The 26,541-nt window shown below is 37.8% G+C and overlaps 1 protein-coding gene across 2 annotated transcripts in view; it reads left to right on the forward strand.

Annotated features, from left to right (window-relative positions):
- ITGA8 (integrin subunit alpha 8) overlaps positions 1 to 26,541 on the forward strand; it is a 163,284-nt gene that overhangs the window by 32,007 nt on the left and 104,736 nt on the right. Inside the window, exons 5-11 of one of the 2 annotated variants that reach the window (XM_087420790.1) lie at positions 1,264 to 1,325; positions 2,418 to 2,463; positions 5,560 to 5,685; positions 6,630 to 6,674; positions 12,601 to 12,647; positions 14,090 to 14,146; positions 17,256 to 17,308. In XM_087420790.1, coding sequence (XP_087276916.1) covers positions 1,264 to 1,325; positions 2,418 to 2,463; positions 5,560 to 5,685; positions 6,630 to 6,674; positions 12,601 to 12,647; positions 14,090 to 14,146; positions 17,256 to 17,308 — 436 coding nt within the window. The remainder of the gene's footprint in view (positions 1 to 1,263; positions 1,326 to 2,417; positions 2,464 to 5,559; positions 5,686 to 6,629; positions 6,675 to 12,600; positions 12,648 to 14,089; positions 14,147 to 17,255; positions 17,309 to 26,541) is intronic. The other variant, XM_004425338.3, reaches the window with a different exon arrangement.

The raw sequence follows: 26,541 nt of genomic DNA on the forward strand, positions 1-26,541 counted from the left end.
ATGGTTTGATTTTGGTTTCAGTTTAACTACTTTAGAAGTTGTAGAAACTCTTCAAGTACAAGTTACAAGTAGTAAATTCCTGATCCTAGTGTTTTAGAAACTTTTTATAACAATATCCCGGGAATCCTCATGTTGGCCTGCCTGTAGTTTAAAAAACTGTATGATGAGGTCCTACTGGACATTCAGTTAGTGAATTTTAGTGGATAGAGTACAAAATCAGCCATTACTAGAGAGTTTTCTCTTTTGTGACCACTAGCATTGCAATCTCCCTGTGAAATTTGTTGTGACCGGAAATACAATTTCCAAATTTACCTACCTAATGATAAGAGAATAATTTAAAATTAATTTTCTGTTAGGGATCATAAAAATTGGAATCCTTGTTGGTGCCCTGAGCAGAAAGCATCCACCCAGGTGACCGTGTTTAGCTCTTCCTTTCTCTAGACGTTACCTTCAGGAATGACATATCTGCCTTCACTCAGAATGCACAGGCAATGCAGAAACACATTAATGCCACTTGGAGAACTTGGAATATAGTTGAGAGATGGAGATTTTATTTCTTCAAACAAACATGAGTAGTAAAACCCAGTATAATAACTCCAAGGGCTGTTATTCCTAATGATTTTACTATAGAATCACAGTGATATTTGGGACAAGAAAAATAGATTGAAATATGTTTAATAAATTACTTGGAACGAGTACAGTGGTAGTGGTTAAGTTCTTGTGCTCTGCTTCGGCTGCCCAGGGTTCGCACGTTCGGATTCCTCAGCAAACAGAGGAAGATGGCAATGGATGTTGGCTCATGGCCAATCTTCCTCATCAAAAACAAAACAAACAAAAAAACACTTGCATTCTTCTCCTTAGTAGACATGTATTACAGAAACAAACACATATTGATCATTTTAAATTTAGAAGCCTATAGAGGGGCCGGCCTCGTGGCACAAGCGGTTGGGTGTGTGCGCTCCGCTGCGGCGGCCCGGGGTTCCTGGGTTTGGATCCCGGGTGTGCACTGATGCACCGCTTGGCAAGCCACACTGTGGCGGCGTCCCATATAAAGTGGAGGAAGATGGGCATGGATGTTAGCCCAGGGCCAGTCTTCCTCAGCAAAAAAGAGGAGGATTGGCAGATGTTAGCACATGGCTGATCTTCCTCACAAAAATAAAAAAAGAAGCCTATAGAGACAACAATAGAATATTCTGAATTGGTTATTAAACTGTATCTTGGGAATGATGGCGTTATAACATTTGTATATTTTGATCATTCTAGGCAATGCTGATCCTGAAGGTCAGGGTTACTGCCAAGCAGGATTTAGTCTGGATTTTTATAAGGTGAATTCCTTTGGTCTTGCAGCTTCTAATATCTATTTTATCTACTTTTTTTCCCCCCTCTGCCTCTCATTCTCCCCCCACACTCCCCGTAACCAATGAAAGCAAAACAACTTTTGCATATGTATCTAGCCCGTTTTGGCAATTTCTTTAATTTTTTAATTTGCTCTTTGTTATTAATCTGTGTACATAACAACCTATTAAGTAGTACAAAAATACATATGATGAAAAGCAGCAGTCTTTCTTCCCACCTCTGTGGCAACCGTTTTTAAATGAAAAAAAATCTCAAAAACTTAGTAAAGAAGTGTGCTTCTGAAAAGATCACAAGAATCTATACATTGTTTTATCTCTTAGCTGTAATTGACCTGGTAGATTTCACACTAGCGTTAAAACTCACATATCCTTTCACAAAATTAGAAACAGAGATGTCTAGTACGAACGTAAGAGGCAAAAATTCCACAGTTTTGAAGATAGTATAGAAAAATGTCGTCAACGATAGTATAGAAAAATGTCGTCAACATATGAAGTTTAACTCTCTATCATTGTCTTTTTTATCATTGTCTTTTTTTGTTTCCACTGAAAGTTAAGGATGCAGGGTACAGAGGGTGGGGTTGTAAATAGAAAAGAAAATTTATATTTCTAGTCTGGAGTTTTTGCTCTCTCTCCTGGGAAGGAGTGGATGTGCAGATGTATGGAAAAAATAGGCATGACTGTGGCCTTGAGATAAATAGGAACTGAATTTTCTTTTTATCACCCAAAGCTCAAAAGACCATGTCTGCTAAATTGCATAGCCTTCAACATGGAGATATTTTGCTTATCTGAGGCAGTGCCCTAAAGCTGAATTTATGTATTCTCAGAAGAGAAAATTCAACTTACCTAATTGAGTCAAAATTATTTAATATAACGTACTAAATAATTGAAAGCAAAAAAGGAAAGAAAATGACCTACAGGACTCAGATATAAGGGCCTCTTTAAAAATTGCTTTTTTATGTATAACGAATTGTTAGGGCAGTACTTATTAACAATGATTTATCACCCCTTAAAAAAAACCTCAATTTTTGTTTTCTAATTGTTGTTACTGTTTCTGTTTTGTAGAACGGAGACCTTATAGTAGGAGGACCTGGGAGTTTTTATTGGCAAGGTATGTTCTGTTAGCAGAGAAGAAATGTTACAAACAAGGAGATGAAGCGGAAGTAACATCAAATGCTCACTTTTTACTATGTTAATTTTATATCCATATTCATAGTTTTTCAAATGAATGAAGCATCATTTCAAATTGTACTTTGTTATGTAAATGATATTTTAAAATACTGTTGCAGTTTAATTCATTTATTCACCAAATATTTATTGAGGCTATGGCAGGTTTTGTGCTAGATGCTGGGGATACAATGATGAGTGAAAACAGACGTTGTTCCTACCCTCACGGAGGTTAATAGCTGGGGGAAGATGCAGGTGTTAGTGGAACACTCATACAAGTACCTGAGAGACTCCTGGTGTGATATTCTCTATGAAGGAAAGGTGTGTCGTGGGGGGGCCGTGAGAGGACGGAAGGCTTCTCCAGAGTGGCTGTCTGCAGGTGTGTTTTGTCCTCTGCACACTGGCTGACAGAGAGCTGAATACAACCTGTGTTCTGTTTAGGGAGCCCTGAACCGAGGTGCAGTAGAGCACCTGCCAGAGGGGATGACATCTTCTAATTCTCATAAAGGTGTTCCACAGGCCAGCAGCAGCCCTAAGGTCAACTAATTTGGAAGCCAGCGACCCTGAACTGAGATCTGAACCTTGAGTAGGGTTACCTAGGCGAAGAGATGGGCGACTGTGTGAAAATGTCCTATGGCATAAAAAAGTGCAGTGAAGTGAGAATGGCCAGAGTTAAGTGAGGAGGGAAGAGCTGTGGGATGGTTTGAAGTGGCCCCACCCCCCATGTGGGCTTGCAGGCCAAGATAAGCAGTTTTATCTTTATTCTAAATCAATGAGAAACCCCTAGCGGATTGTAGAAGTTTACATGGATGGGCTTAGCTGGAGTAAGAATGTGTTGTTTGTCCTGAGAATAATGGGAAACCATTGGCGAGTTTTAAGCGTGGGATGCTCTGATCAAATTTGTGTTTTGAAAAGATCATTCTGGCTGCAGTATGGAAAATGGGTTGGAAGTTGGCCAAAGTGAAGTCTTGGCAAGCTGGTTATAATGTTATAACCTAGTTTTAAGTTTATAAGATAAACTAGCTGTAAGAGTCAGCTGAAGATGTTTGCTTCTTCGAGGGGTGATGGTACAGATTGGCAAAGAGGAGAAATTTGAGAGATGCTTTGGAAGCAAAGTAAACAGCCTAGTTGATGGATTGTATATATGGGGTTGAGGGAAGGGAGGATGACAACAAGGATGTGTTTCCGACTTTTGCAACTGAATGGTTATAAGTGGGTCCCACTCACTGAGATGGAGAACTCTGGAAGAGAACAGAGTTGGAGAGGGAAGATGATAAGTTTTTAGGTTATGTTGAGTGTGAAAATGTTTGAGATATCCAAGAGTTTTGACCTAAGTAGTTAGGTGTATGGGCTTAAGCTCAGAAAAGATAGCGAGGCTGAAATAAAACTTGCATCACTTGCGTATTGGTGATAACTGAAGCCATGGGTGTAGACAGGACACTGGAATCTTACTGAGAATACAGACTGAATTTGGGCTGTAAAGTTTAGGATAAAGATAGAATAGAATCTGAGAGAGATGAATAGTTGAGTGAGGATTTTTTTTAATGGAAGAGACCTGAACATATTTAAAAGCCAATGGGAAAGATACGGGAGAGATGGATTTGTAAGATTTTATATGAAATTACTGTTAAGCTTAATTCATACATATACAACTATGAACATCAAATAATTAACATTTCAGCATTTAAAAATTGTTTTGCGATCTGAAAAACAATGTATTTTATGCAGTGGTTGGATATAAAATAAAAATCACGTGTGTTTAAAAAGATTATCTTCTATGCACTTGATTAATTTCACATAATTCTTTCCTTTCCTTAAATTGAAAAATGTCTGATAGAGATGATTTGCTGACAATTAGCCATGTCAAGGGGATATAGAAGCATTTGTCTGAGCTAGATAATTTAAAATTTTGTTCAGTCTGAAGATTATAATGTTTATAGAAGCAGCTAAAGGAAACCAGCAAAGGCGGTATGTATGTGAGAGGGAGGAAGGGAAGATTTAGCTTTAACTCAGAGAAAATTGACAAATTCTACAGATATTGTTCATAAATTCATGTGTAAATAACCGGTGTCTTAACGTAAGACCAGTCATTTCAGGCACAGTCGCTTGGAAATATTTATGGCCTGGTTTGACAGTTTTTATTCTTTCTGGACTTCAGACAGAAAGACTGTGGGAATTATGTGTGAATTCCCAAAGAATAATTTAGCTTTAAAATTAATATTAAATATTAGTCTCTTGAAAGCATTCCTTCAGTTTTCCCCCATAGAGCATGAGATCACACTTTTTCCTTAGAGGTCCATAATAAATATGGGAATACATAAAAATTGTAGCGGGAAATTGCTGGCCATCTTTTGATTCTTGTCCATTCCAATACAATCATATTTCAAGACTTCTGATGATGACCTCATTTGAGAGAGATTAGCCAAAGTTCTTATCACATCCATGTTGGTGGCCGTAGATTTCTTTTTTGCTAAAATTCTGGATCTTACTGGACCTCACTACTTTCCATTGTCATAATTTTATGCTTTTTGTATACCTTTTTAGCATAACAAGTAAATGACTCAAAGATTATGTAATTCCTTCCTTTAACATAGTTTCACAATCTATTAATTAAGTGATTTAGACATAATACATCTGTATTTTGTGAGAACACAAGAAGTCGTATTAGAATGTCCAAGGAGATCTTGGTTGTAATGCCAAATATCCTAACAGCAAAACCACATGACTTTAGAGAATGCACTCAAGTGCTTTGAGCCTCAGTTTCCCCACCTGTAAGAAGTTATATTTTGGCTAGATGATCTCAAAGCTAGATGATGTTTCTCTTAGCTAGAATATTCTAGAATAGAATGGAAAGCTCTAGCCAGATGTAACCAATTTTACCTTGCAATTTAGTGGCAGGCAGGAAAATTTCTCATCGAAAATGCAAGTAATTCCATGATCGTTTTCAAGGAGTACGTGCTGTTCAGATGTTCTGTGTCTGCCGAGGGAGGGCCTGCCTCTTGCATTCATTTGGTTAATGTATTAATTTGTTTGAACACAGGTCAGGTGATCACTGCCAGTATTGCCGATATCATTGCAAATTACTCATTCAAGGATATTCTCAGGAAATTGGCTGGAGAAAAACAGACAGAAGTGGCTCCGGCTTCCTACGATGACAGTTACCTTGGTGAGATCTGTGCTCAAGACATTTGTGGTTTTTCGAGAGACAAACATATTAAATGTAGATGCAAATTTTATTCTTCACTTACTGATATTATTTGGTATCTTATGCAAATTTTCTTTTCTTGTTAGCTTAGAGTGGACTCTTAACCTTCTTTTCTTTTCCTTTAATTCAGCCATGAAGTATAGCTAACATGATTTGACAGCTATTTTATAGGCTCCATAACAGTCTCTTGCACATAAATTAATTTGCCATTAGTAGACCCTATGTTATAGTGGGGCTGCCCAATACTACAGGGGCAACATGCTAGAAGCTCTTTCCAGTTTCTAGAGCAACAGCAAGAGACTTGCCAGTTGCTAAAATGTTCTCAAAATTTATTGTGTGCAAACCACACAATGTCGTTTCACCGCTATCATTTCCCATCTTTGGTATCCTGTTGGCATTTTGATTATTTAATGAATTTTAAAAAATTGTAGTTATGTTTGTCACCTCACCGCACTTTAAAGCTAAGTGAAATTTGTGGAAAACCATCATTAAAGGAATTAGGAAGTGTCCTTGTTGGTGATCAGAAATAGCAAAACCTGAGCACAAAAGATACCTTTCAGAGTGTCATGTCTGATTATAGTGAATCATCTACTCTTAGAATGCAACAGCCGCCATTTACACTTTAAGGTGGGTTATGAAGCATTCCTGCTTTAAAAAGGGACCTCAGAATCTGATTGTGTTGCCATGCTCAGAAATAGATCTATTATGCTTCTAGGATTTAGTTTAAAAGTGTTCATTTTGGTTTGATTAATTTTTCCCTTTATAGAACCCTAAATTTTTTGATACAATGTGTTGAGATTTCTACACAAAGCAATAGTATGGTAGTTCTTTCATTTTTCTGGATACATAGCTCATCTGTAATGCCTTCAAACACGTGATTAGTTTGTTTCTTTTCTTTAAAACAGGATATTCAGTTGCTGCTGGGGAATTTACTGGAGACTCTCAGCAAGGTGAGAGACATTATTGAATTTAAGTCATTTATAAAGCATGGGAGAAAGGTAAAATGACCCAAAAAGTCCTTTTACAAATGTAATTTTCTTTGCTACACAAAATGTATATAAATGGAATCCCAGAATGTATATGATAATATTTTGTAGAAAAAGAATACACTTTGGCATGGATTTTTATTTTTAGGTCTCAAAGAATTTCATAAGAATGAACATCAATCTTTATGAAATATAGTTAAGCAATAATAAATTAGTCCAATAGTCCCATGAATGAATGAAAAAAATACAGATGATTAAATGACTTAGACAAAAGCCATACTGTTAGTGACAGATCAAATTTGAGAAATCAAGATCCCTCATCTTTAATTTCTGGGATCTCATATTGGACATGTCCAGACTAAACTCCCCACCTGACTCCAACCCAACATCTCCACGTTATTGCCTTTTTCCCTTTGGGCATGCCCAAACCCAAAATAACAGAACAAACTAATCTTATTCTCATATGTGCCCCTCACCTTCTGTCTTCTGTGGTTTCAATCTTCTTATTCTATATCTATTCTCATCATCCAGTGGCCAAATGCTACTTTTTTTTTTAAGGCCAATTTCAAATATCATCCTTCCGGCAATCCTTCTTTAGCTTCCTTCTGTAAACTTCTATATCATCTCATTTATCTCTCTCGTAAGGCATTTATCATTCACTTATTCATCAGTTACTTTTTTGAGCATCTACTACGCACCAGGCTATGTGTTAAATGTTGAGCACACAGAGGTGAATAAATGGTCCTTAATCTCAGAGTTTTCAGTCTAGTGGGGCCAACAGACATTAAACAATGAACACAAAATACCTGATTAAAAATTGTAGTAAGTGCTAGAATAAAGTTCTAAGCATAGAACTAATCCCGTTCATGAGAACTCGACCCTCATGACCTAATCACCTCCCAGAGGCCCCACCTTCTAATACCATCACACTGAGGGTTAGGTTTCAACATATGAATTTCAGGACACAAACATTCAGTCCATAGCAATACCTATCATATACAAGACAATAAATGGTTGCTTTTACTTTGCTAGTAATATTTATCGAATGACATCAATCAATATTTGCCATTTTCCATCTTGTTTCATGTGAACATTAACTACTTTTCACTAATGTGTTTTAACTAATTCACAGTGAATTAACAGTAAATGAAATAAGGCCATCTCTAGGAATCTTCACAGCTCTTTAAATGGTTTCACGTTGACAAGACATACAAAGCAGAAATTCATAAAGAATAAAACATTCTTTATGCAGTTGGGTAGAGGTTGAAAACAGGTTTTTTTTCCTTTAAAAAAACATTTTTCTTTTAAATACAAGCTAATTCTTAAAGGTCCTCTCTTTCCATCATTTTTTTCTTCAATATATTAAAAGACAGTCTGTTGTGGTGGTTAAAAGCATGGGCATTGGAGCTAGACCACTTGGATTTAAACCCCGATTTTGCCACTTACTAGCTCTGTGACCTGGTTACCTAACATCTCAGTACCTCCATTTCTTTATTCCTAAAAGAAGGATGATGATGATGGTGGTGGTGATGATAGCATCATCTACATCATAGGATTCTTGTGAGGATTAAACAAGTTATTCCTATATATTCATGAAACCGTACGATGCATGATACATAATAAGTACTATTTAAATATTAGCTGTAATAAGAAAGAAGCTTTGGATTAGGGGCCATAAGAGATAAAATTGAATAACTTGTACCTTAAAAAATTCAAATCTTACAATCACTCGGTGATTTAGCAAAGGAAACTATAAAATATGCCAAATGATTTTTAAACGTGACCTTAGGACTGTAGTTGGAAAGCTCTCTAGAAAAGCATTTACTTCTGACCCAAGGAAATTAACAATGATGCATGACAGCAGGTCATAGGGAAAGATGGTAGAAAATCATAGTGGTTTTCCATAGAATCTCAGAAATGTCTAGAAAATGGGTCCAAGTTTTAAATGATTTATGGATATCTAAAGTAACGGCTCTCTCAGAGATCATGATTCATTCATCAGACCACACCAAGTCTAAACTGCCCATGTTCACTATTTACTTAATTAGACTAGAAGGAGTGGGAATTCTATGGAAAAACAGGAAGCAACTACATGTCCTCGAGATGAGATCTCTGTAATATGGAATCCTTGGACTCTGGGTGCTACGTGGATGGATTTCATGGGATTTGAACCCCTAGAAATTATATGCAAGGTTTTATATGTTGTGAATTTTTCTGATGAGACGATCCATAACTTTCATCTACTTTTCAAATGTGTTCATGACTCAAAAAAGGTTAAGATCTTCCGTTCTCATTTTAAAGTCAGATATGGTGAGCTAAAATCCAAGAAAGGGATCTAGCCCTAACCAATTCTGGGAAGGTCATTTGATGTGGTGGAAAGAATGTTGGCTTTGCTGTCAGTTCTTGAGTTCTACTAGGCACCAACTATGTACTGTGACCAAACCTTTCTAAGCCTCAGTTTCTCCACATATCAAGAGGGGATATGAATGCCTACTTTTGAGAGGTTAAGTGAGGGAAATATTATAAAGAAGATGGCACATTGTCCAGTGGGTAGAAGACATTCAATAAACGCTAGCCTCCTTTCTGCTTCTTGCTAGCGGGGTTGACGTCCAAGTCATATATTTTGAGGCCAGGGATCTAAAATTTCCTGAACATATTATTGATATTAAGAGACCTCTGAAGGTTTTGCCATGAGTTATTGGAATGGATCTAAGAAAAGTCTCTCATTTTTCCTCCCAACTGAATATTTTTGTAGTTGAGTGACAGTTCTCCTAATTTGCCCTAAACTCCAAGCAATTTAACTGTCTTGATTGTTTTTAAATGATTATGAACATTTTTAATCAACATTACATCTAATAATTCCCTAGTGTTGTGGCCATATGAGGTTGCAGATTCCAAAGTTACTGAATGTGATCATTGATTTCTTTTTTTTTTAAACAAAATTCTGAATGTTTGTGGGATGCGAGAAGTAGTGGTTGCCAAGTATCTCAAATGGCATAATACCCCTTAATCTTTCCTGGTTGACAAGCCTGATGTTGAAATCAGTCAACTCCGTTATATGTGATTGTGGTCTGTTTTTAGGTGCCAGGAGAATTTAATTCATAATAAAGATTATTGAAAACTGAGTAGTGCGCTACCAGTTCAGATAGCTTTCCTGGAAATCTGTCCAGATAGCTTAGTTTTTCTGAGCCCTGTTTTATTCTTCAAGAACATGCTTCACCTTCCCTCCTGTTGCTATAGTTAAACTATTCATGCTCCTGTCTAAAGATAACCATCCCCTCTTGTAACTCAGGGACGGGACTTTAGGAATTCTTGATCCTGTGTCTCACATTATCAATTTTTCCTACCAACATACAAGCATACTCTTATTTCTCCCATCTTAAAAAAAAAATCTCTTATCCCACTTGCACGTCCATCTACCACCTGTATATCTCTTCTTCAAAAGAGCTGTCACTCTTTTCTGCCTGTATCTCTGTCTGTCAGTTCCTTGGCTCCCCTTCTCTTAAACTCATCACTATTAGGCTGGACCCCTACCACTCTACTGAAACTGCTCTTGCCAAGCAAACCAGTGGCCTCCGTGCAGCTCATCTTCCTAGACTGTCAGGAGCATTTGACAGAGTTGATCGCTCCCTCTTCATTTCTTCACTTGGCTTATCAAACACTGGCAACCCTGTCTCCATCTGTCTTATTGTTTTCCTTTTAATTTCCCTCTACTCATTGAAATGTCCCAGGGCTAAATACTTGGACTCTTTCTTGACTCTTTGAGTTCTTTCTTGGTCATTTCATCCAGTCTCATGTATTTCTCCAGCTTTTATACTGAATTCCAGGTTCATGTATTTCTCCAGCTTACACTGAATTCCAGGTTCATGGATACATGTATAGATACAGGTAGAGTTACATCCATACGTGTATCCATGAACCTGGAATTCAGTGTAAGATCTAGAACCTCTACTCAACACTCAACATATCTATTTAAATAGCGATCCCAAACTTAATATGCTCGTAACTGAACTCCTGACCTTCCCACTGAAACATGCTCTACCCTCCATCATCCCCATCTCAATAAGTGACAATGCCATCCTCCCGGTTGCTTAAGCCAAAAACCTTGGAAGTCAGCCTTGGACGGGGCTATGTCTCTCACATCCCATCCATATGCAATCCACGAGCAAATCCTGCTAACTAAACTCAAAATACAGCCAGAATAGGACCACCTCTCACCTCCTCCACAGCTTCTCCTCTGATCCGAGTCCCCACCTGCATTGTTGCAGTAGCTTCCTAACTGGTCCCTGCTTTCAGCCTTGCCCGCTTGTAGTCGACCCTAAATCCAGGAGCCAAAGTGGTCCTTTAGAAACAGAAGTCAGATCGTGTAACTTCTTTGCTCCCATTGACTTCCCAACTCCTTCAGTCTAAAATTCATCTTCACAATGATCTGAGAGACTCTATTCATGCGGCTGCTAAGTACTTTGACCTCATCTCCTACTCCTTTACTCCTCACTCCTTCTCCTCCAGCCACCCTGGCCTCCTTGCTGTTCTATGAATACTCCAGACACACCTCTACCTCAGGACCTTTGCACTTTCTGTTCCCTCTGACTAGAACATCCTTCTCCCAGATCTCCATAATGTTTACTTCCTCACTTTCTTCAGTCTTTGCTCAAGGGTCACCTTCTTGCTAAGTCCTTCACTGCTACCCTAATAAATCACAAGTCCTTCCCCATCCCAACTCCAGCACTCCCTCTACCATTTTACTGCTTAGTTTTTCTCCAGGATACGTATCCCCTTCTAATATACCATTTAATTGACTCTATTTCTTAAATTGATGGCCTCTTCCAACTAGAGTATAAATTCCGTGAGAGCAGGGAATTTAGTCTGTTTCGTTCACTGCTGTATCCTATGGTTGCCTATAAATAATTAATTGAATGAGTGAACTTGCGACTGAAAAGTCCAACATTTAACCCCAAATGAATCTTCTCTGATTATTAATGCCATCAGCGTGAGCACCCAGCTCTGCTAGAGCTCAGCACACCAGATAGAGTTCACGCTGGAATTTGTGCTATCCCTTTAGGGGCAGGATTGGGGGAAGGGAAATTTGAATGGAAGGGGACTCTCTTCCAAGCTCTTCTTTAAATTAAACTACATTTTTAACCCCAGTGAATCAAAGGAGAGTTTAGACTTTTAAAAATGCAAGCTGGAAAAATCTTTGGTAATCAGTGATTCCAACTCCCACCTATTGCAAATGACTGGGAAAAAAATTAGGTTCAATGACTCATCCCAGGTACGTGGCAGACCCAAGGACTAAAATCACTACTTTCTGAATCTAAAGCCCAATCATTGTGCATTGGAATATGCTGCCACCTTCCCCCAGAGTTGCTTTTTCTATCTGTGTTATTGAAGCTTCCTTCCTGGGGTGTACCCTTGGCCGCCAGGTTGCCACCTAATTCTGCTGCCAACAAACAGTTCCGGGGGTCAGACTTATATCATTTACGATATGTGGCTTTTCCTTAGGTAAACAAAATCACTTTAAAACGTTAGTGTGACAGGAGCTCTTACTTTTTACACCAGTACAAAAGATGTTACCACAGTGAAATCTGGAGAAATCGAAGGAAAAGTTGAACCAACAAATCGCACACAGACCTGAGAAGCCAGGCTTATATTCTAGAGGCAGAAACACCTGGAGACTGGTGATGGCGACTGGTGAATCTCAAAGGATGACTTTCTGTCTTCTGTTTCCTATTTTCTGTAGCAGAAGCAAGAGCTAAGGCAAAACCGTGACTTCAGACTGCCAGCTGTCCGCGTGATGGTCACTCATTCAAAAAGCACTCTCTCTAACTGATTTGTTGTACAGCTTTAAAGTATATTTGCAATTCCCCTTCTAAATGACTATTTTTATCAGCAGAATTGGTTGCTGGAGTTCCACGAGGAGCACAGAATTTTGGATACGTGAGTACTAAGAATGCAGCATAGGATATTTTCTTATATATGCCAAGAAATGTTTTGTTTCGTACAACTTTTACATCTTTTAAAATGCCCTTTAATAGTGAGCCCCTACTAATCCCTGCTTGTTTGCTTACTAAAAAGGCAGCTAGTTTTTTTCTGAGCTATGTGCAGGATCAGCTGCATGATTTGTGGAACCCAGTGCAAAATGAAAATGCAGGGCCCCTTATTCAAAATTGTTAAGAATTTCCAGACAGTGATAGCTGGGCATTAAACCAAGGGTAGGGCCCATGTGAGCGTGGGGCCTTGTGTCACTGCACAGGTCACACACCCGTGAAGCCAGCCCTGTCCTTGTACATAATCTAGGAATAACTGCAGAGGATCCCATTGTTGAGATGATCGGCATTTTAATATGTCTCATATGGTAGAAATAAGATTAATTGCTATTTCATTAGTGTGTTAGTTTCCTAGGGCTGCCATAGCATTACCACAAACTGGGTGGCTTAAAACAACATAAATTTATTCTCTCACAGTTCAAGAGGCCAGAAGTCTGAAATCAAGGTGTTGGCAGGGTCATGCTCCCTCTAGCTTGCCTAGGGGAGCATTCTTCTTACCTCTTCCAGCCTCAAGTGGCCCCTGCCTTTCCTTGGTGTGTGGCAGCACAGCTCCAGTCTCTGCCTCGGTCTTCGTATGGACTGCTTCCACCTGTTTCTATGTGTGTCCTCTCCTTTTCTTATAAGGACACCAGTCATTGTATATAGGGCCTACTCTAAATCCAGGATGATTTCATCTCAAGATCCTTAACTTATTTCATCTGCAAAGATCCTATTTCCAAATAAGGTCATCTTCTGAGTTCTGGGTAGACATGAACTTTGGAGGGATACTGTTCAAACCCATTATAACTAGTTAGCACCAAAATAGGAAAAGAAAATAGACTTTATGAAAAGAAAAACTTAGATTTTAAATAATGTTGTGTTTTTTTTTAAAGTCTAGTACACTTGTAATATTTATATACTTTGGGTTGGCTGAAGAGAATTAAAAGGAATATTTTTTGCTATATGGATAGCATTTTAAAATTTCTTTTTTTTTTTTCAGAAAGCCATAATCATATACACAGAAATGAATTTAGACAAAAAAATCCTGATTAGATCAATTAACTGATCATCAGATTAATTGCTCTCAACAGTCTTGAATTCAAATTTTATTTCTCTACTTCACATGAATAAGCATACATTTTTGTCTGAAAGGATCTCAGACTTAACCATAAATAAGAAGTTCAATTGGATTTTTTTTTAAGATCGTTCTTATGTGCTTACGTTTTTGTTTTACATATAGCTAACCATTTATCACTCTTCACGAAAATTTAAAAATGATTCAAATCGTAATTTAAAAAAATGTTCTCCACTTCCATGTCAGTGATGTAACCTGTCTAATTTCTATGATTTCAGGTTTCAATCATTAACTCTACAGATATGACCTTTATTCATAATTTCACTGGTGAACAGGTAAAGACATTTTAATATCAAATAATGAATGTCACTCTGTATTAATAGTATATTGTAACATTCATGTAATTTATTTGTTCATAAAATAAATATTTATTTATTAAATAATGTAACCATGCATCAGGCAGACAAGATCCTAGCTCTCATGCTCTCATGCAGCAGTGCAGGGGCAGGAGAGACAGTTGGGGAGTCAACAGTGAATTAACAAGCAAATAAATGCCCATGATAATTTCAGATAGTGATAAGTGATATGAAGGCAGAATATGCTCCTCAAAATGCCACTAACGGCTGGGATCTGAGAGCAATGGTGTTATATTGTGGCGCTGTATGTAATGTGCCTGGTGGTGTTTTCTGGGTACCCACCTTCCCTCTGGGAAGACACAGGCTTCTCGTAGGTCCCACTGTATTGGGCAGAGTCAGTGGGCCTGGGCTCTGCCTCCCTTCCTCACTGCCTGGAGCCCTCCCCTGACCCCAACATTATATGGAGGTTGACAAGCTGTCTGGTTCTGGTCCGTTTGTCCCAGGGGGCTAGATACTGCTCCTTACCCACTGTGGCTGGCTGAGGTCTTATTATGAATGGGTCAATTGCCTGAAAACAGGCTGCTGTCATCCTCCTGACCTAACATGGCCTGAGGTCACACTTCATCCACCACCCTGGGTTTTCCTGGGTATTGTGACCTGTTGGAATTTGCCACATTTCTTTAAATAATGAATGTGGTATTGCCATCTAAGGGAGCCGATCATGAGTTGAATTAGTTTCTCTGGGCAACCAATTTTCTCTCCTAACCTCCAACCCAGGTTACTGAGCTTCTAGCAAGCCTCACATTTGAATCTGGCCAAGTTACATCTTGGCCTTCAGAATCATGGTTTAAGATCCTGAAATGCTCAACTTTTAGGTAGAGATATAAATTTGGAACAATACATTTGTCAAGCAATTTTGATTACTTGAGTTTTTTAATGAACACAGAGCATTTTTGACATTTTCCTCCCAAAATTTGGGGCTTTAGTCTACCCATTACTCTGCAATCTTCAACAAAGGATTTAACAACATCTCTCATGATACTCATGTTAAATATGGAGAAATAAGGGTGGGATGATAGTGAAGTTGGATGGATTTATCAATTTTGAACAACTCTTTCCAAGCAGTGATAATTAATGCCCTAATGAAAATTTGGCAAGACTTCTCCTTTGCCCAGATCTGTTTTACATTTTTTTTTTAAAGATTTTGTTTTTTTCCCCCCAAAGCCCCAGTAGATAGTTGTATGTCATAGTTGCACATCCTTCTAGTTGCTGTATGTGGGACGCGGCCTCAGCATGGCCGGAGAAGCGGTGCGTTGGTGCGCACCCAGGATCCGAACCCGGGCCACCAACAGCGGAGTGCGCGCACTTAACTGCTAAGCCACAGAGCCGGCCCCTGTTTTACATTTTTATCATTAGAAGCTCTTTAAATATTGTTAAATTTGGCCTTTCTATAACGTCTCATCCTCAATACCACCTAGTTCTACAATCTTGAACCTCAGAACTTAATACACAAATGATGAAATTCCCCTGACTGAAAGCCACACAATGCCACGCCAGGAATAAGAATGTCACTGTATATATTTGGAATAGAGAAAAGAGGTTGGAGGACAGAGTTGTTGAGTTATTGCACAACATAGTTAACTCATGCATTCATTCCCTCTGCAAAAAGTATTTGGCACCTGGCACCTGTGTCTTGGTCTGTTTGGGCTACTATAACTAAAATACCATAGACTGGGTGGCTAAAACAACAAACATTTATATGTCATGGTTCTGAAGGCTGGGAAGTCCAAGATCAAGGCTTAGGCAGATTCGGTATCTGGTGGGAGCCCACTTTCTGGTTCATAGATGGCCATCTTCTCATTGTGTCCTCACATGGTGGAAGGGACAAGGGAGCTCTCTGGGGTCTCTTTCATAAAGGCACTAATCTCATTCATGAGGGCTCCACCCTCATGACCTAATCACCTCCCAAAGGCCCCACCTCCTAACACCATCACATTGAGGATCAGGTTTCAACATATGAATTTGTGGGGGGGGACACACAAACATTCAGTCTATAGCATCGTTATATGTTTGGAATAGAGAAAAGAAGTGGGAAAATTAATTTATTGTGTAACACTTGTTAATTCATGTATTCATTCCCTCTGCAAAGAGTATCTGGCACCTGGCACCTACTTTGAGCTAGACTGGTCAGGCAGTGCAGATAGAAGAATGAACAACACAAACCAGTCTCTGCCCTCGGTGGAGCACATCTTGTAGTGGATTGTAGGCTGATGAAATTAGTAGATGATGGGAATCTAAGTCAGCTAAAGCATTGGATGGCAGAATATGGAAACAAAAACTCTTGGCAAGCCGAAACTATGAGCCAAATCTAAAAAGATTATAAATCTTGAAAACATAGGTTGAAACACAAAAACTTAAGAGCTAGAATGTGGGGAGATTATACACACTAGTTACACTCAGAAAAGACTTAGGAAGCCTAGTTGACAATAAATTCAATGTGAATTGATACTGAAACATGGTCTACTCCCTAATTAAAACCCTTTTTATGCTTCAATAATATAAAGAACCCAAAGCAGAGAGTGTGCATCCTACTCACAACTCTTCTCCTGTCAGTGCACTCATGGGGTATTATTTTTTCTTTGATATTACATGGGATATCTCTGAGAAAGAGGGACCAAGATGGTGAACCAGCTGAAAATATTTCCACATGAGATTCACATGGAAATAGAATTAGATTTATTCTGTGAGTTTCAAAATTGCAGAACTAGGTAGGATTAAGGACTAGGAGTTACAGAGGGGCCAATTTTAGCGAAGAACATTCTAATAATTGTGTCCACAGATTGAATTGGCTGATTGTTGAACATCTCCAGAGGATGTCCAAGCTGATGTTAGGGGTGTTGAGGGGAAAATTATGCACTAGGTAAGAGGTTAGACTAAATGACTCCAAGACTCTGTCCATGTCCAAGAGTCTATGAATTTAAATGCAAAAATGTGCTGCAATGAGATAATCTTTCAGGGAAAATTGAGAGATGACTAAGAAAAAGATTTTTTGAAACAAAATATGTCATATTATGGTTTTCCTTTGCAGATGGCATCTTATTTTGGATATACAGTTGCAGTATCAGATGTTAACAACGATGGGTAAGTTTATAAGAACTTCCTCACTCACCATATGTTATATTCATCCATAAAGATGTTATATTTTTACCTTCGTGAAATACATCCTTCCATATTTCCTCAAATAGAGGCTCTCTTGTTTTAACTATTTTTTGTTCAGGGCAGGAGGATACATCTACTAAAGAATTATCTGTCATCCTATTTTACGTCTTTACTGAGACTTTCTACATCTGCCACTTCACGAAAAGGCCTATTTTTACTTAGTTTCATCTTTAATTTTATGAACTGAGTAGTCCTTGGCCATTCAAAATCCATAGCCATTGAAGAATTTGCTCTCCTGTCTCTCATCACTCCTTAGTATGTGATACATTCATAAAACGTTTGCACATAAGTAAATATTTTTTTCTCCTGACGTTGCTTTAACTAACATACTAGTAGCACCAATGGAGAAGATAAAATAATAATGTTATTTTTTTAGATTATGGCAAGTAAATTACAATTGAGGTGGATCAAACAACATGGTAAATTACGGTTAAGTCATTACTTCAAAAATAAGTTATTATTAAACATCTCTTTGATTCACTAAAAGCACCTGACAGATAAAACTAAGAAAACCAATAAATTGAGATAAACTGATTATCCATCCAATAAATGTTGTTGGAGCACCAACTATGTGCCAGGCATTGTTCTTCATGCCCAGAATATAGTGATGAATAAGGCAGAATAGGTCTCTGCTCTCAAAGAGCTCACAGTTTTGTAGAAAGCAAATATCTGAAGAATCATGACTATGATCTAGGGTCTGGGCTAAGCACTTTAGATACATCACTGATAGACATTCTCTATGACCTTCGTATAGCTAGAAACATATTTTATATATTATGTGGTGGCATATAATTGGAGATAAATTTAGTAACTTTTGTACCTTTTGTAAAATATCTTTTTATTATTCTTTCATTCAACATATACTTCTTGAGCATCTACTATACACTAGCACTGTTCTAGGTGCTGGGATATAGCAGAGAACAAAATAGCAACCTCCACCCTCATAAAGGTTATACCAGAGTTGGGAGTGGGAGCTACAGACAAAAAATAAATCAGTCGAGTAAAAAGTATGTTAGATGGTGATGAGCACTATGTAGGAAAAAAAATAGAAGGGCTGAAAGCAATCAAGATGTCCTTCAGTAGGTGAATGGATAAATAAACTGGGGACCACCAGACAATGGAGTGCTTTTCAGTGCTAAAAAGAAATGAGCTGTCAAGTCATGAAAAGACATGGAGGAACCTTAAATGCATATTACTAAGTTAAAAAAGCCAGTCTGAAAAGTCTACATACTGTACGATTCCAACTGTATGACGTTCTAGAAAAGGCAAAACTGTGGAGACAGTAAAGGATCGGTGGTTGCCCTGGGTGAGGGGAGAGGGAAAGATGAATAGGTAGAACACAGAAGATTTTTAGGGCAGTGAAACTACTCTGTCTGATACTACAGTGGTATATCTATGTCATTACATTTGTCCAAACCCACAGAATGCGTAGAATGTACAACACCAAGAATGAACCCTATTGTAAACTATGGACTTTGGGTAATTATGATACGTCAGTGTGGGTTCATCGATTGTAACAAATGAACCACTCTAGTTGGGGGTGTTGATAGTGGGGGAGGCTGTGCATGTAGATGTGGAGAGGGGTATATGGTAACTCTCTGTACTTTCTGCTCCATTTTTGCTTTAAACCTAAAACTGCTCTAAAAAATAAAGTCTAGCAACTATGACATACAACTATCTACTGGGGCTTTGGGGGAAAAAAAGGAGGAGGATTGGCAATAGATGTTAGCTCAGAGCCGGTCTTCCTCAGCAAAAAGAGGAGGATTAGCATGGATGTTAGCTCAGGGCTGATCTTCCTCACACACACACAAAAAAAAGTCTATTAATTAAACTTCTGAAAACAAAAATAGAAAGGGGATAGGGAATATTGGGAGGGATGCGATTTTAAATCAGGAAGATAGGAAAGGCCTTGGTGTTAAGGTTATAGTTGAGGAAAGACCTGAAGGAGGTGAGGGAGCAAACCATGATATATGAGGAAGAGTGTTCAAATTCCCAGAGGCAGGAGCTGCTGGTGTATTCAAGGAACATCCAGAAGGCTTGGAGAGGTAACAACAGGCACAGAATCATGAAGGTTTGTGAGCACCTGCATTTACTTCAAACTGCTTTGCACGGTGCCACACGGACTCTGCCATGGATAGAATGAGTCTGTTCCGAGAAGGACACATCACCTTATGAGCCACTGGAGGATTCTAAGCTAGGGAATGGCCTGCCCTGACTTTGGTTTTAGCAGGCGTGCTCTGTCTGTTGGGTCTCAATGGCCGTGAGGCCTTCTGGGAGCCGATTGCCACCAGCCAGGTGAGGCAGGACAGAGGCTTGGACCAGAGCAATAGCAGTGGCGGGAAGCAGAAGTGGCTGCACTCTGGATATATTCTGAAAGTATATTTGAATTTCAATCTTATCCTGGAAGCAGATAATTTAAAAATAAATTGCTTTCATCTTCTGCTGTCTGCGTTGTGCAAAGAAAGTAACAATTAGGACCACCATTCACACTTTCCAACCTGGGTGAACTGTATTTGTTATCACAGCCTTTTAGGAATTTAGAAAGAAAATGGCTAAAGAAGAACTTGGGTCCAAAACATGGTAAGTTGTCCAGATTTAGGAAGGCCATTCACAAAAAATCCCACGGTGGCCTTTGGGATATGCATAGACACATGTCTCTCAACAGATGGTGACACAGTTAGCACCAGGGCTTCTCCCCTGGGAGCCACACAGCATTTTATAGGGCACAGATCAACTCTATGCGTTCCTTTCTGTAGTTCACTCCGTTTTGAGTCTTTTCAGCTTTCCCCCAGTTTCATGATATGCCCTATAGGGCGCTGTCTCCTTCCTGGAAACACATTCACTCTAGTCTATAGCAAAGTTTTGTGACAACATGTATAGTACATTTTTTTGCCATGTTAAGAAAAAAAACTTATGAGGAGGACCTCATTGGTTTCCTGCTGATCAAAACAACATGATAGTAGCAAACACAGAAATTTTCCAGTGATAATTTGTTCTTTCTTGATGTTCTTAAAATTTGCAATGCACACTATTTCTTTTTTATTAGGCAATATGTTCTGAATTCTTTAGACTGCATTGAAAAATTCATCTGTTATCTTAATATTGCCATTCTTAAAGATAAAGTGCCGATAGATTCTTAGTCTGTATGTAATTTGCTGCTTTTGATTATTTAGGTGCTATGTAAATTCAAGGTCCTCTTATAAATGAGTACACTATGGAAGCCATCGAGAACTTTTCATCCCAACTGAAGATAGACAACTCACGTGAAGTCTGATTACAATAGTGAAGATATAATTTGCCATCGTCTTAGTAGCACCTGTGTTTCTAGAAAAATCACTTGGTATTGTTGGCTTGTTGGCTTTCAAATAGACACAAATAGGGAAAACATGGTGTTTTGTGTTTCTAGGTTTATCTTTGATCCCGATGGGGGCCTGAAAACCACTGATAACAGTGACAGCTGGTGTCCTCACCTCTCTGGATGGGTGTTCATCCCCAGGGAAGGCACAAAACAACTCATCAGGGCAGAGACACAAACCTTCAGTGCCTCAGAAATCTTAGCAGAACAAGAAAAGAAAGACAGTACATCATACATGTGTCAGTGATTTTTCCTAAGCTCCCATGATGCCTCCACATCAGGACCCATGTGGGCTAGTTTTGAGAAAGAATGCTTCTGTCATTCTCAATTTCTGACAAGATTTCCAGAAGAGAACCTAAAGCTGCATGGGATTTTGCAGCAAACACAAATCCCTATCTCAAATCAAGTTTCCCTGGATATTACGTATTTGGTCTCCCGAGTTTGTTAGCAGTTTCAAACGCAGAAATCTCTATTCTCCCCAAAACTATCATAGAATCTAATATTGCTATGAAGCAACAAAATTTTATCATGCATGGTTAGCAGACTATGTTTTTTTCCCTCTCAAAGTGTCTTCATGTGTAATTTGTCTACTAATATAGGACGATCCATACTACAATCCAGTGAAGCTATCTGAAATTCACCATGGGGAAACTGAGGCACAAAAGTCAAGTGAATTGCCGGATATCACATGTTAATTAGGGGAAGGTCTTGATTAGTTCTCAGACCTGCTGACTTACCCGACAATTTTTTTTTACTATATACAGATAACTTTTTACTAAGCTCTATAAAATACCTAGTAGGGAAAATATATATATATAATTTCAGTCTTCAAAGGTTTATAATCTGTAAGTATTAGGCATTTTCAATCTAATAAGTGAGTAAACACCTGGCATGCCTCTCACTTACTTTAAAAGCTGGGAAATGGGATTAGTATATTTGTCACTGAAGAAATCCAATAAGCTTTTTATTTTTATTTTTTAAAATAAAAATTAAGATGTACAACATGATGTTTTGATATATATATACATATACATAGTGTATATGATATACACATATATTACATATATGTAATGATCACTACATTCAAGCTAATTAATACATCCATATATGTGATTCATCTATATCCACGCAACTATGCAATCCATCCATCACAGAGTTAGTTACTGTGTGTGTGTGTGTGTGTGCTTGTGTGTGTGTTGAAAGCACCTGAGATCTACGCTCTTGGCAAATTTCCAGTATACAATACAGTATTATTAACTGTAGTCACCATGCTGTACACTAGATCTCTACGAATTATGCATCCTACACAACTACAACTTGGTACCCTTTGACCAACATCTCCCCATTTCCCCCACCTCCCCACCCCTGGTAACCACCATTCTACTGTCTACGAATTCAACCTTCTTAGATTCCACACATATGTATACACATAGAGATCTATCTGTCTGTCTGTATCTGTATATATACATGTAAAAACATATAGATATAGTCTGTATACTGTCTATATACATGTACATATAAAATACATATAGATTCCAATAACCTTAAATGAGGATTGTGATAGAAGAATAGCGTATATATATCTTTAAGTGTTTTACTCTATTTTGGCTATTGATAAGAATCTACATTCCTATTGACTAAGTGTGTGTTTTATTAATTTCCTTCATTTTTATAAGCAGCCTCTTCCACTTTACAAAAATATAAAATCACAATGTAAAAGTTATTTTCACCCAAAGAACTTTAAGATTGTCTTTAATGATGCTAAAAACAACTGACTGTGAGAAAAAATTCGGTTATAGTTTTCAGTGTCATGGTATATAAGAAAAATAAGTTTACTTCATTATATTAGAAATAGCCACGCTTGTCTGCTGTGTTTTACTGAGTCATTAGTTATGATTCATAAATAATTGTACAGAGTCTATAACTCCTACAATTTTTTTTAAATTCACAAAGCTCTTTCTAGCTTTCCCAGTATTTATCAGTGATTAAGGAATTATCAGTGAGCATTAATCACCCAGCAGAGTTCAGTACTAGAATTGAGATTTAATTCTCACTTTTTACCCAAATTCCTAATTTTCCAATAGCCTTTATTTTTTAAGGCCTGCAACTTTTAAACCCTGGATCTGTGTGGGTGTTGTGCAGTGATTCAGAATGGGAGGAAGAACATCACTTGGCTAGTCGATTGTTCATGATTTAGAATTTGGGACTCCCCACGTTTTGTGGGGTTGAACCAGACTTTTCTTTCTCCAGCCAAGAGATAATAAGTGCTGTTGTCCATGAGGCTTCCTAGTGAGCATTCTTTGACAACATATGTCATCTTCTCTATCCTCTATGCAACAAAAGCAAGGTCCCTACAAGTGCTCCAATATCTCACCATCAGGGAGAAAAAGACTGTCATTAATTTTTGTGGCCAAATAAGCAAATTGGTGGGGATTTTCCCCAATATTTTTTTGTTTTAAAAAATCTCCAGATATTACGAGCAGACTCCAAAAGTTTAGACCAAACAGTCGCGTGCATGCTGGTTGGTGGTTGATATTGTCAAGCTTGTGACTGTTTTGAAAATATAAACAAGCTGGTGAAATTAACTTCAGTTTAGTTATCTTAAGATAGCCAGAGCCACAGACTCTGTCCGTGTAAACTCTGTGAGGAATTTCTGGACAAACTTCACAACAAATGGAGATGGTATTTTTCATCTTGAGTCTAAGCAAGCAAATCTGTATTTTTCTTATGGCTTTTGAAACTTATAGTAGTTATGCTATTTCAGAAATTCACAGAATTATAATTAAGTCCATTGGGTTGTTCCTAGCCTCTGCAGGGCCAAAAGGAGCTAAATTTAAAGAGATTCTTAGCAGTTAACTTGAGAGCATTTTAAAGAAAATTTATTTGAAAGGAAGTAGCTTTGGGTAATTGTGTTTTTGTGTTAGATTTAGTCCAAGTATGTTCTCTCATACAGTTTATGTCATTATGATTAAGTAGAAAATCTTGAAAACTAAAACATAAAGTTGTAAATTAAATTGACTTCTATAATATAATTGATAAAGCTGTATTAGTTCTTGCCTATCATAAAACAATTAAATTGATTAGATATAAACTCTAGTATGTTGTCTCCTAATCGGCATGCTTTTAATAAATAACTGCATTCTGAAAATTAGTCATAGGCATTAGCATACAATATGTACTACTGGGAAAAAAAGAAACGTAGAAAAGTTTACGTGTTAAATCAACACAATTAACACTATTTGGTTACAGAAAGCTCGAATTCAGATTCTTCATATTCTCATCAGTGGGTTCTCTCACCCTCTCTCTCGTTATCACTATATTTATGCTTTGCTTTTCAGGAAAATATGATGCTTCTGTCTCAAACAACATGTGAAGGATAGGAAATTGAGCCTTGCATTGTATTATATTATTAGAGTGGATTTAGACATTAAAAAAGAGACACAAAGAGGGGGTCGGCCCCATGCCCTAGTGGTTAAGTTCAGCGTGTTCTGTCTGCTTCAGCGGCCTGGGTTTAGTTCCCGGGTATGGATCTACACCACTCATTGGTGGCCATGCTGTGGTGGTGACCCACATACAAAACATAGGATGATTGGCACAGATGTTAGCTCAGGGTGAATCTTCCTTAGCAAAAAAATTAATTTTTTTATAAATAAAAATATTTTAAAAAGAGAGACACAAATAAAAGCTGTGTGAATGCTACACAGAGATTCAAAGAAAACTGTACTTAAACATTAGATATTTCAGATAAAATGAAATTTAGTGTATGTATCCTTACTTTTATTAAATGCCTTTACATAGTAACTTAGATCTCATCCACACCACTAACATGACCCAAACAGAGAAGATGGATTTTAGTGAAACTGTTACATAACTACTTATCAGAAAGTCACTGAAAAATATCTTTACTAATAAATATTGTAAAACTTTAAACTGGAATTGGGTATATTTTAAAAAAGGATTTGACGAATAAATTTTGAAATAGCCTAATAGCACACATAGCCTACTGCAGTGACTTTTCAATGATTTTTTTGCCTTTTGGTCCTTAATAAAAAAAATACATTTGACATTGCAACCCAATACACACACACACAACTGAAACAAAAGTTTCATGGAACAAAATTTACCCTTATTATGTGTAGCACATTCACTCTGATATTTTCTATTGTATTCTATTGTGTTTTTAAAAATTGCTTGTCAAGACCCATTAAATTGATTTCACAATCCACTAATGGGTTGCAAATCAAGATTTAAAACACCATTCTAAACAATAAGACTCTTAAGTGGCTCTTATGTTGCTAATATAAAATCAGATTGACACTAAGTACAAAATATTCTACAAGGCACATTGTACCAATTGACTCTAAGACAGTTATTGTCTCTCAACTGTGTGAGAACACAATTATAAATTAAAAACAAATGCCTTTCTCTTTCTTTTGGTGTTTGGAACATTTTAGAAGACTTACACTTAAATATCTAGGGAAACATATTTCTAATAAAATAAATCAATGCTGTCATAATACTCCAAGAATCCAAAGAGTCCATGGATGTGCTATCTTTCACAATGATAAGTCAAATAATTTCCTATTTCTAGAACTCAGTGTTGGCAGTGAGAAATGTAGTGAGGCCAATTGTGTCAGTCCCATGTTGTGTTCATCCCTCAGGGACCAATTATACAGCTTCGTTCCTTCTTTATAGAATGAGAAAGTGGTCCCGCTCAATCTCTACAATAGAGAACCAGTGATTTTATATATCTAAACTACAAGGCGGCAACACACACAACTGAGTGCTTAACAAATGCCTCTTTGTACTGGCAATAATAATAACAGAAAGAGAGGCAACCAGGTTCCTGCAAAGGAAGGCCAGGGGTTCAAACAGCCCCAATCCTTGCTCCTCTCGGCCTGGAACACAGTGGGGTGGCAAGCAGTGGGATTTTTTTTTTTAAGTAAGTGTATTTGGAACATTTTTAAGAAAACATTTTACCTAAGTATAGCAATCCAACTTATGTTTTGGAATCTGAGACCAAAATAGCCATTCCTCAGATCTGTCTATCACAGCCTCCACTTCCTTCTTACAAGTTGGCCAAGTAACAGCTCAAGGGCTTTTCTGTGTGTCATGTCTCCTGCTGCAGGAGACAAGTAAGAGCTGATTCTAGAAGCGGCTCGAAGCCCCAGACTATCCCAAAGTTTCATCTTGTTTCTGGCTCCTACAAGATGGGAAAGGAAGAAGGGGAATGCATTTTGCTTTTTCAGCAAGAACTCTTTCTGTTTACATTGCTATAATGTAAAAATACTGCATATTCCCTTCAACAGCTAGCCCAATGCCTTCATAATACCTATCATTTATTAAATATTATTATATAACCTGTGTGTACGTGTGTGTGTGTACATTTGGAGAGAAAGAGACACACAAAGAGAAACAGAGAGAGATCTTAAGTGATGTATCCAATGAAGTAGCCTATTTCTATATTCACATTTTTGAGATAATATAACTTGTTCAGTATGACACAGCTAGTTACTAAAAGAGGCAGATTTTAAATCTAGATCAGAATGACATCGAAACTCATGCTTTTCCTGTATCATCTGGACTCAATTTACTTTTGCAATTATCTTTTTTTTTTTTTTTTTTGGTAGGCTTTATTTTTTTAGAGCAGTTTGGGTTTACAGAAAAGTTGAGCAGGAAGTATACAGAGTTTCCATACACTGCCTTTCCCCTCCACCTTCGGATTCCACTCTTATTAATGTCTTGCACTGGTGTGGTACGTGTTGCAATTGATGAACCCATGTTGATACATTATTAACTA

The sequence above is a fragment of the Ceratotherium simum genome, chromosome 32, assembly GCF_057802395.1.
Source record: "Ceratotherium simum simum isolate JZ-2026a chromosome 32, ASM5780239v1, whole genome shotgun sequence".
Taxonomy (NCBI): Eukaryota; Metazoa; Chordata; class Mammalia; order Perissodactyla; family Rhinocerotidae; genus Ceratotherium; species Ceratotherium simum.